The following is a 12404-nucleotide window of genomic DNA, read 5'->3' as shown; positions in this document are numbered from 1 at the left end:
TGTGTGTGTGTGTGTGTGTGTACTTTAATGTATACTATAATTTTGGGAGAAGCATTGTAGTTACATATGTTTGAGATGGGACCAGAGATCTTGCCTGCCTTCTTGTGAGCTACCCAGAAACTTTTTGCAAAGATTTAGCCTCTTCCATTGGACAAGAATGGTATATGATCCCTGATGAATGAGGTCAGGATTAAAATTGGTTAGATTTATTTATAAAGCATTATCAAAGCAGCAGCCTTCAAACAAAATAGCCTAAATCTATTTAGGCTGAGTTCATTTTTAAAGAGAGGGCTTCTGACCAGTTTCTGGGAATGGTAGAAGTCATGGTGGCTTCCTTCTAATTTTTCCTGGCGTATAAAAGTTTCAGTGTTGGGAGTGTGTGTGGGGCTCTGTTTTCCTGATGTACAGATGAGAAGGAAAATTAAATAAAATATGGCAGATACCTCCTTGGAATTGAGAGTCTTGCCAAATAATGAGCAGAGTTATGCAAAACCTGCGCAATAAATCATCTCATGGGATTTCCTATTCCATGTGATTGTGACAGTAATTTGTTATTCTCGTTCCTTCTGATAAGCATAATGAATGCTGTGCTGAGAACATTATTTGGCAGAGAAGTTCCAGGTCAATGTAATGGGTATGGTAGACAAAATGAAGGAATTACCTTTTGTTAATACAGATTAGGAAATTGCGGTGTGCTTAGTCTGATCCTTTGCCAGTCTAATACATATTTGGTACGAGTAACAACAGCTCTCCAATGATTCAGACAGAATTATTTCTAAACCTATTTGGAGATTCCAGGGATTGAGTTTGGCATCTTCTGCATGCAGACCGTGTCTTCTCTGGACTAGATCAGATGGAAAGCTTTTTAATCTCTCTAGATTGAGAGCGAAGACCAAAGTCCAGCTGAAATGCATGCAGGACATCCTCTTTGCCGATGCTGCTGCTGTTGCCCATTCTGCTGAAGACCTTCAAACAACTCATGAATTGTTTTAGCAAGGCCTGCCAAGACTTTGGATTAACAATCACCCTGCAGAAAACACATGTCATGGGCCAGGGCGTGGATTCACCTCCCTCTATTACCATCTCCACACGAGAATTGGAGGTTTGTGTACCTTGGCTCAACGATCTCTGACACTCCCTAAATGTTGAGCTGGATAAGCGCATTGGCAAAGCAGCTAACATGTTCTCCAGACTCACAAAGAGGGTATGGCTTAATAAGAAGTTGACGACATATACCAAGATCCAGGTCTATAGAGCCTGTGTCCTGAGCACACTCCTGTACTGCAGTGAGTCCTGGACCCTTTGTGCACAGCAGGAGAGGAAGCTGAACACCTTCCATATGTGTTGCCTCCGACGGATTTTTGGTATTACCTGGCAGGACAAAGTTCCAAATAGAGTAGTCCTAGAATGAGTTGGAATTTTTAGCATATATACATTACTGAAACAGTGACCTCTACGTTGGCTTGGGCATGTTGTGAGAATGGCTGATGGTTGGATTCCAAAACATCTCCAGCATGCAGAATTAGTGCAGGGAAATTGCCCCAGAGGGAGACTACAGCTGCAATACAAGGATATCTGCAAGCGGGATCTGAAGGCCTTAGGAATGGACCTCAGCAGATCGGAAACTTTGTCATCTGAGCGTTCAGCCTGGAGGCAGGCGGTGCATCATGGCTTCTCCCATTTTGAAGAGACACTTGTCCAGTAGGCCGAGGCCAAGAGGCAGTCCCGAAACAGGCAAAATCAGGGAGCTGGACAAGCAACAGATTGTATTTGTCTTCAGTGTGGAAGGGATTGTCACTCTCGAATTGGCCTTCTCAGCCACACTAGATGCTGTTCCAAGTCCTCCATACAGAGCACATTACCATAGTCTCTTGAGACTGAAGGATGCCTCATATATTTCTAAACCTACAGTGGTGCCCTGCACAACGACAATAGTTTGTTCCCCTGAAATCGCTGTTAAGCGAAAACATTGTCCAGCGAAAACAGTTTCCCCATTGGAATGCATTGAAACCCATTTAATGCGTTCCAATGGGGAAATTACCTTGTCGTCCAGCAAAGATTGCCCATAGGGGAAGCCATTTTCCGAGCACTGATCAGCTGTTAAAATGGCTGACCTGCGAAGCATGGTTCTGGAAAACACAGGGCAGCCATTTTGTTGAGCCGGAAAACATTGTTGTCTTGCAAATAAATGGTTCATGAAGGATGGACCTAATTGACATCCAGTGGAATTTCCCCTTAGGAACGACTGTTTTGCCAATGGCTATAGCGATCGCAAAAAGTCACCGTCCTGCGTATTCGTCATACAGCGGGGTCATTGTCTAGCGAGGTACCACTGTATCTTTGAGATGTCACGGATTGATTTTGGTATCTTCAGCATGCTGAACGTGTCTTGTCCAGCTTGGGCACAGTCTTTCGAAAATGGGATTGCTTCTACTAATTTTGCCTGTCTGTGTCAAGCAATTGCTCTGTTCTTGCCGTTTCCATCCATGCTTGAGCACAAGAGGCAATCTTTCTGATTTTTTCTTTGTGTCCCAACTTTGCTGAGCGTAATGAAGACCATCCTCCCAGCCCTGTGCTTTTACTTATTTCCTGTTAGATGTTTTTGATACCTTTCCAAGCAAAAACCTGGAACATCAGTTTCTCTGTCAGGGCCCTGCAGATGCTTTATGGCAAATCACAAATGGGCACTTACTGTTGCTGTGTTAAAGTCTTGCTTTCAGATACAATTACTGTGTTAAAGTCTTGCTTTCAGAAATGTGGAGTAAAAACTATTTGGGGATTTCATAAGATTAGTATGTGAAAATTGAATCTGCTTTAAAATCTGTCTATTAGCGTCTCCCTTTTATTTTTCATAAAGCATATCTTTTGTCTTGTTTCTTTGTTGGCCTTAACTAACAGATGGCAAGGTGAAATGGGTTGATTTATCTTATATTTGATGATGTATTGATTTAGGAACATTATTCTTACTTTGTGATAATTTATGCAGAAGTATTTAATGGTAACTCACAATCTGTAATAATAATAGGTATTACATTTGAAAAAAACAACCACCCAGCTTGTAAGAAATTAAATGAGCCTGCTATTCATATATATTTGTAGTGACACTGGTGCAATAAAGCAGTATATAGTACTGCCAAAAGGATATACAATCCAAGACATTCAAGACTGATATAGTCAGAATGCATAATATAAATGTTTGGCTAGTGGAAAATCTTTCACATTTTCTAATCTACATATAGAGGGATGCAGTGGTGAAGAGTAATTTATATCTAACATGATCTTTTTCTCTTGATTTAAAAAAAATATTTTTGAAGGAATTTTAAAAAATTCTCATCACAGCTTTTTTTCTATACCTAGCTTGTGCTTTAGTGGTGAAATGAAAAATTGCTGAAGGGGTCTATAATGAAAAAACCTGACAAGCGTTTAATTACAGGAACATAAGTGGCACCACTGGAGTACAATTAGAGCTCACAGTCAGATGTTTCCAGACTGAATAATTCTTTTGTGCTCGAACCTTTGTTCTGACCAAGTACATGGTGCTGTCCACATTGCAGCCTTTTTTGCTTTATATTAGCCAGTTTAACCTGTGTGAAAATGCAGGGTTATAAATAAACACCTAGGTTATGTATGTATGTATTTGTGTTAATGCAGTGATGAGTAGCTTATTTGACATAGTAGGCTTGACTTTGTCATAGGGTTTAAGGATTACTTTGTAGTATATTGAATAAGCAAGTCAAGTGCCTTTGTTGCAGGTTGAGGGGTTCACAAATAGCCAATAGACAAACAAGCCAATAGCATTTCTCTTAGTCAACAAGAAAGGACACGGAAAGTGCCTTTCTTGCCAAGTGGTAACCCCCTCCCTAAAACAGATTCTTCAAACTTTCTTTCTAAACACAGTCCCTCTTCCCTGCCCACAACTCCACAAAGTTTTAAAAATAAAGTTTTGTTTTGAAAATGAAAGTATAAAAGGGTAAAAGATTCTTTCTTGTGCAATCCAGTGCATACATTTCTTCCACCTTTGTTGCAGCTTCCCCATCAGAACCTGTGGAAATGTTTCTTAATTAGCCTCCAGAGTTAGTACAAAATCTCTTGTCACTCTCTGTCATACTATTGCCTGTCTGTTTTATAAATTGGGAATGAGAGAGGGAAAAACTGCAACCCAACCAATTGCTTAGTCAGTGTACAAATGAAATTTCTTTTTAAAAAGCAAAATGAAGCATTGTGTCAGTAAGAGAAGTCAATTGGCAAGTTCTTGTTAATGCATCTTTGCAAGGATTATAATCTCAGGAAAGTTTGGAATCTGGGTCTGCAGCAGAATCTTCCCTGTCTCTTAGGCCTTTCAAGTGAGGATACCGTGCCCAGTCCCTTTCAGCCAAGTCTGGGAAATTCTTGACAAGTGACCTGGTTCACATACTATAGAGGAACGGAGAAGACTCCTTCCTATTTCTTCTCTATGCTATCACCATCCTCTTTGTTACCTGATGCCATTTACTCTCTGTGCATGCTCATAACCCTGTTGGTAGTTGTGGTTGAATAATGTCAAGACTATGTGATTTAGGTGACCAGTGGTTTCCATGAACATGTCAACCAGACAAGGTGTCTAACTAAAAACTTTATTAAAAGAAAGAAAAAGGCAACAAGACAACATGGGAAAAGAGTGTTGTATTGAGTTGTAAGTAAAAGATGAATTTAGAAAGAAAGTTTATAGGCAATGTATAGGCAAGCAAACAGAGCACACGGTACCTAATATCCTAACTTTCATGGACTAATACTTTTGTTGTTGTTTAGTTGTTAAGTCATGTCCGACTCTTTGTGATCCCACGGACCAGAGCATGCCAGGCCCTCCTGTCTTCCACTGCCTCCTGGAGTTGGGTCAAATTCATGTTGGTAGCTTCAATGACACTGTCCAACCATCTCGTCCTCTGTCGTCCCCTTCTCCTGTTGCCTTCACACTTTCCCAACATCAGGGTCTTTTCCAGGGAGTCCTCTCTTCTCGTGAGATGGCCAAAGTATTGGAGCCTCAGCTTCATGATCTGTCCTTCTAGTGAGCACTCAGGCTTGATTTCCTTTAGAATGGATAGGTTTGTTCTCCATGCAGTCCAGGGGACTCTTAAGAGCCTCCTCCAGCACCACAATTCAAAAGCATCAATTTTTTGGCGGTCAGCCTTCTATATGGTCCAGCTTTCACTTCCATACATCACTACTGGAAAAACTATAGCTTTGACTATGCCGAGTTTTGTTGGCAAGGTGATGTCTCTGCTTTTTAAGATGCTATCTAGGTTTGTCATCACTTTCCTCCCAAGAAGCAGTTGTGTTTTAATTTCGTGGCTGCTGTCTCCATCTGCAGTGATCATGGAGCTCAAGAAAGTAAAATCGGTCACTGCCTCCATATCCTCCCCTTCTATTTGCCAGGAAGTGATGGGACCAGTGGCCATGATCTTAGTTTTTTTGATGTTGAGCTTCAGATCATTGTTTTGCACTCTCCTCTTTCACCCTCATTAAGAGGTTCGTTAATTCCTCCTCACTTTCTGCCATCAGAGTGGTATCATCTGCAAATCTGAGGTTGTTGATATTTCTTCTGGGAATCTTAATTCCGGTTTGGGATTCCTCCAGTCCAGCCTTTCACATGATGTATTCTGCATATGTTAAATAAGCAGGGGGACAATATACAGCCTTGTCGTTCTCCTTTCCCAATTTTGAACCAATCAGTTGTTCCATATCCAGTTCTAACTGTTGCTTCCTGTCCCATGTACAGGTTTCTCAGGAGATAGATAAGGTGGTCAGGCACTCCCATTTCTTTAAGAACTTGCCATAGTTCATAGTTTAAGGACTAAAACTTACTGTTTCCTTAAAGCTTTGCTTGCATTCTCCTTGTCCTCCTGCATTTGCTTTACTTTCTCTGGATTTTCCTAACTTCCCATCCTTTCACCTGTCCATTCATTTCTTCTTTTCCTGGCTTAGCCATGGTCATACCTGTACTCCCTTCAGACATGCAGTGGTTCCAGAAAAAGAAGGTCCAAAGAGATGGATGCTATTCAGAACTAGAGGCCAGTGTTTACAGTTTATAACAGGCTGAAATTCTTCAGACTTGTGAGTTATTTGTAGTAACCAAGCATGTTGCCACACACTGCCTAATTATTCCTACCTGACTCCTGACAGTAAGAATGGGTAAAGTAGCTAACAAGCAAATCCTTAGTGTTATTTCTGAACCAAGATGCCAGATAAGCCAGAAAACAAATGGCATGAAAGACAGAATAGAACGCCTGGCTTCAGATTCTCAGTTATTAGGAGTGTGGCAAGCCAGGAATCCTGAAGAATTGTTAAGTGTTATATACAAACTGAAACTCTCACAAAAATCCAGTCCATTTTTTTCTGGCATCAGAATTTAGTTGCTATTAATGTAATCTCTTTCCATGGCAGTTAGGATATTGGGTTCCCCGGTATTTTGTTTGCCAAGACTGACCAGTTCTTTGACATTGTTAAATGTGAGTGTTTCAGTCTTCCAGTATGAATTCATAAACATCCTGTGATTTGCCTTTGAGTTTCTTTTGAGATACAGGCTACATTTTCAATCTAGTTTAGAGAAGGTAGCAAAAATACAGTACTTCAAAAACTGCATGTATGTACAGCCTTGTGAGATGTATGCCTTGTTCACATTCAGATTTATCCATTGTGTTTCTTACTATTTTTTCAAAAATGGAAAACAATTTTACCTTAATTTTTCAGGAACATGGTTTGAGGCTCAGATGTAATACTTTTGTAGCATCACATAACTTTGCAGCAATAATTGGTTTTTGTTCTTTTTGCTAGATCGTTCTGGATGTTGGTTGTGGAACAGGAATCCTCTCCATGTTTGCTGCCAAAGCAGGTGCAAAAAAGGTGATAGGAGTGGACCAGTCTGAAATTATCTATCAAGCTATGGACATAATTAGGTAAGAGAATAGCAAGAACAAATTTCAGAAACAACAGAAATCTGTCTTACATTGGCCTCAGTAGTTTAATCCAGCAATATGGTTGCACATCAAGCTGACCTCAGATACGGAAGAACACAGACACATGTCTACACTGGGTCCTTTGATGGTGCACGGAATAGGCTTCAGTATATGACACTCGCTTTGTGCTATTAATTAAACTGATAAAAAAAAATTTCAACTCTGATCTTGAGACTGTCTACTGGTACTTTTCATTGTTCTTACCTCTTCTCTACATCTTGATAATGAGGTATTAGAATGGTGTGAATCATTATTCTAGTTCAGAATCATTACTTATCCAAGTATCACTATAGAACAGAGCAATACTGCAACAAAACAAAGGCAAAGTACAGCCTAGAAACTTTGGTTTAAATAACAGTTCTCCTGTAGTTCTGTAAGAGCCGTCCATTACAGTGAATACATTCTGACACAGGCAGAACAGAATACTGTAGTTTACAAGAAGGAGGGGAGAACTGCAATATGATACCCAGAGATCTTAATTTTCCTGAATATATATTTTCGTTCATGGCTAGAAGCTAAATAGAATTCTTTGGGATTATATGTAGGATAGCAACTTAATTGGTATCAGTATTACTGAGTTCATACATCTCTCTCGTTTCTTACATGCTACTTGGGTGATTAAGGAATGCATATCTGAACAGTCTGCTTTGAAGGGCATCTTAGAGTTGGGAAGTGTAGGGCAACTAGTAGTAAGTATGCCTCACTTCCTCAAATATGTGTTGCCACTTTAACATCTATAGAACAAATAACCTTCATTTTCTTTAGCTGCTCATGTAACATGCTGTTGAAATAATGGCTGAAATCCTGTTGCTTACTGTAGTGGGAATTTGTTGAGTCAATTCCTCCATACGTTCTTCAAAGAAGTCACTTTATGAAGGAGTTGATTCACCAAGTCACATTGATACAGTAGAGCTACTCTACTCAAGTGTGACATACTATGGTAAGTAACCAGATTCCGCCCAGTGTGTCTGCTAAATGGTACTTAGGCATTATTCACTGAGATTTCATTGTTGTGTTATATTTTGCTCTTACTGAATTTGAACCTTTTGGAATATATATGAAACGGTGCTAATTGTCCGGTGTGTGTTGCTGTCTTTCTGGAAAGCAACAGTATTGCAGGCATAGTTCATGCTTTGTGTGGCAAAACATTTGATTAAACACACTGCAGAGTCATAAGCAACAAATCAATGGATGCAGATATGGGCATTTCTCAGAATTCCAGAAAGGGAAACAAAATGTGTTCCTGAAGGGTTAAGGCAGTTGCTTTTCACAAGGATTTCTTATCTGGTGAAATAATTTTTAGATAGAACACTTTTTCATATTGTTTCATATAGGGACATATGAGAATTTATAAAGTCAGAGCATACAATATCCAGGGTGGACAACATCAGCAAATATGGGGACCAATTTTCTGTCCCCAAGATCCTTACAAGCGCCATGTGGACCACAACAAATGGGATAAAAGATACACATCCAAAACCAGAAGTGACCTGAAGTCCACTTCCTGTTTTGTAAAATAAGTGTTCCAGGGTGTTAAACACTGTGTGGTGGGAGCGCAACCTATTTAGAAGGTGAGTTGCTGTTCCTTGGAGCTTCCAGGAGTGGCAGTTTATGTCTGCCTTTCTTCTTAGTTTTGGGGAAGTCCCCTTTCATGGCATTCGGAGATCCTGATGGGACTAGTGGATGGAAAGAGCGCTTTGGGATGCATGCAATTCCAGGGCTATGCCTTGCCCACTTCTTTTCAGATGTGAAGCCTTCTTTGGGTGCACGTCAAGCTCTAAGGACCAAGCCAGAAAAGATCACCATCAAAACACTGAGATGCTCACAACTGGAAATATCAGTGTCATGACAGCAGCATCATATTTTCTGGAACATGACAAATGACACTTCTGTTGTGAGATGGCATTTGCTAAAGAGAGTAGCTGTTGCACCATCATGATTGCATTCAGTCTTGCCTTCTTTTCTGAAGCACCACAGTGCAGCTGTTGTGTTAGGAAGTAGTGCCAGGAAAATTGTCATTTGGATTAATGTTTTTGTGCTCTTACTAAGAGCAGAGGAGGTCCTCTGCTATGATGGTAACTGAATGAAAATACCTGTCTATATGACAGTTGGGATTTGTTTGATATGCATGCCATACTAGGGGCAAAAGGGGATTCCGAAGAACTAATTCTGTGACAGTGATAAAGGAGCACCTCATGAGCAATTGCTGTAAGGTTACATCTGCTGACTATAAGAGTATCTCATTTGTCTTTAATTCATATTAAAACAATTTGTAACAGCCTTGTTACATTCTTTTGCTCCAACAGAATAGCTGTCACATTTACCTGTTTCAGACATAGAACAGCACTGAACCACACAGTGTTGACCAGTGATATTTGGCTAGTTGCCAGACATGAGATTTTTAACACTTTTAGTGCAAATAGGTTTAGCAGCAAGGAAAGGCTTAGTTGCATACAGGCATTCTCTGTATTGGCTGGGTTTTTCTTTTTACATGCACAGTCCCCTAAACGCTGCTGCAGCATAGTTTATTTTTGTAAGGTTTAGTATTGGTAGTTGTGTTTGAGAGAAATAGCACTGGCTTTCTCTCACTGAAAGAATTCTATTTTAAAACTAACCATATCACTTGGGCATTCCATTACAATGATTTTCTTTTAGTTCTAGCGTGGAAAGAAGACATCTCACTCAATTCTCTGGGTTAGGGCAAGATTTCCCAACCATGGATGATCAGAAGTTCTTGGACTGAAATCCCCAGAAGCCTTCATTACTACCTGTGCTGGGCAAGATTTCTGGGAATTGTAGTCCAAGAACATATGGGGACCCAAGGTTGGGAATTATTGATTTAGAGCAAGGAATCTGGCTAAACACCAAACATACTTTGTCACTGGATGACAAAGGAACAACAAACACATATTCCCTCCCAGTTTCAGAAAGTGCTTGGCCAAGAGAGGTGAAAATAGCCACCACTGCTCTGTCTAAGATGTTAAATTGGGATGATCTCCAGTCGGTTCATACGTTTTATACAGCCATTGCTTAGCATGAAAGGCATAAAGAATAAGAGTCAAAGTCCAGGTCTATTAAGGTCCTTTCTTCATGTCTGCACTTCAAGGATGCTGACAAATTAGAACAAGCTCAGAGGAGGGCAACAAGGATTATCGGGGTGGGAAACCAAGCCCTTTGAGGAAGGACTGAAATAAATGAACATGTTTAGCCATGCGAAAAGAAGACTGAGAGGAGATATGATAGCATTTCTCAGATACTTAAGAGGCTTATATATAGAGGAGGGATAGGATCTACTCTTGATCATCCCAGAGTGCAGGACTTGCAACAGTGGTCTTAAGTTACAGGAAGACAGATTTTGTTTGAATATAAGAAAAAACATTCTAACTGTTAGAGCAGTATGGCAGTGGAACCAATTACTGTGAGAGGTGGTGAGTGCTCCCGACACTGGAGGCATTCAAGAAAAACTTGGATAATCACCTGGCAGATACCCTTTGGTTTGTATTTCTGCTTTGAGCAGGGTGTTGGACTTGATGACCTTATTGGCCCCTTCCAACTTCATTGTTCTATAATTCTGCACCATCCAAGTATGGTTTTCATACTGAAATGAACCAATTAGACCTGGGCAGTTCCTCAGTGACATGGTGACTCACATTTCCTCTGTCTAGTAAATATTACCATTTAAATTGAGTGTAATGGGGGCAAGCAGGCTGGACAAACAACACATTGCAGAATCCATTTGGTAGCCCCAATGAGAGTACAGCTGTTGAATGATGATGACTTGTTAAGTTAGCATGTGTAAATCCCATTAACTTAGTAAATCTGCTCTACATAGGACATATACAGTAATTGGATAATGCCCACATGCTTTGTTCCCTGAATGTAAGACAATTTCTTTTTCTAAGAGGAACCTAGGCCAGAGTTAAGCTTATCGTAGGCTGTAAAGCCTTCCGGCATGGCCTGGACTCAACTGAGGTGTGGGTCTGTCAGGTGGAACTTCCAGAATGGCGAATTCTGGGATTTGGAGTCCAAGAAAAAAACAAAACAAATAAGCAAAAATCATAAATGGCGCATGCCTAGCTGTCAATCCATAGCTATTTCATCAGTCTGAGGACAGGTTAGTGTTAGTGCTTGTTACGTCAGAATGTGCTATTCATACGTATCATAATGGTCTTTTTCCTGCTTGTGTGCTTGCATTTTTAAATGTCGTATTGTCTACTTTCTGGTTGGGAGATGCTATTTCTGCCTTTTATTGATAATGTTTAATGTTTTGTTGTAATTAGATGTGTATTCCATGTATAGCATTCCTTGACTTGTTTTTTGGAGAATGTCTAAAGTAACTAGAAAGCTGACTAAATATATGAATTTTTGATCTCAAGTATTTATTGAATAAAACTGTTGCTTGAGTATTAGTAAGTCCTTTTGACCTATGTATTGCAAGAATATCTTCATCTATGAAATCTTATGTTAAGTCTAGACTTGTTGAGTTCCGAAAGCTTTTCATCTGCATATTGCTTCCACAATACTTACTGCTTTTCTTCTAATGTATTATAATTTTAATGAGGTTAGTACCCTTGTTTAGAAATTCAGATGTGGGGAGAGTGTAGAAATAATAAATGTTGGAGAAAGGGCATAGATAGCAAATGTGGTGGAGAAATAAATTGTGTTAGGGTGAATAATTACTCTGTCCTCTCTAACATTAACTGTCATGGTAATGGCATATGAAAGTAAGATTGATATGATGCACTTCAGATAAAGTGAATGCCATTAAAACTTGAACTCAGGCTTGCCTATTAAATAGATATGCAGTTTTACTTTAAAAATGAGATGCTGGGATACCTTTTGGGGAAAAAATGGTGCTGCAGTATTACACTTGAGCCAAACTATTGCATGTAGCTGCTAGAGACATTATTGTTAGCAGAAGCGCAAGTGAATGAAATACTTTTTAAAACCAGTTTTCAAGGAGGTAGCTGTTTTAATCTCTTTCAGCCTGTATAGCAAAAATAAAAAAGTAGAAAGTATAGTGACACAAAATATAATTCCTGCACTTTTAAATGTATACTTGTACATAAACATGTGGCTATATATTTCACATTGGAATACATAAGATTGTAATTTGTCTTTATTTTTGTTTTGTTTTTGTCATTCTGTTTTGTTATAATTGTATCCATCAGAAACATTTTATAACTTTTTGGTGTTTCTTATTAAAAAATGCAAAAAGGAATTCTGTTGATAAGTAATGTTCGTGCAGCATCAAACGTAAGTGTTGTTCTACTTACATTTGATGCTGCAGGAATTTTACGGGAAAACTGGAAGAAATACTAGAACGTCCCCCAAGATTTTGAATGATCTATTGGCTTCTAATAGTAAATTTCTATTTTTCTCTGAGGAAAAAATCAAGCCTTCAGAAACATG

General features: G+C 39.4%; 1 protein-coding gene across 3 annotated transcripts in view; it reads left to right on the top strand.

The window, feature by feature from the left end:
* Nucleotides 1–12404, top strand: part of PRMT3 (protein arginine methyltransferase 3) — an 88465-nt gene that overhangs the window by 18550 nt on the left and 57511 nt on the right. For all 3 annotated transcript variants that reach the window (XM_020782870.3, XM_072985888.2, XM_072985887.2), the window contains exon 9: nt 6811–6932. In XM_020782870.3, the coding sequence (XP_020638529.3) occupies nt 6811–6932 (122 nt within the window). The remainder of the gene's footprint in view (nt 1–6810; nt 6933–12404) is intronic.

The sequence above is a fragment of the Pogona vitticeps genome, chromosome 1 (assembly GCF_051106095.1).
Source record: "Pogona vitticeps strain Pit_001003342236 chromosome 1, PviZW2.1, whole genome shotgun sequence".
Lineage (NCBI taxonomy): Eukaryota > Metazoa > Chordata > Lepidosauria > Squamata > Agamidae > Pogona > Pogona vitticeps.
This window is presented reverse-complemented; position numbering and strand designations above follow the sequence as displayed.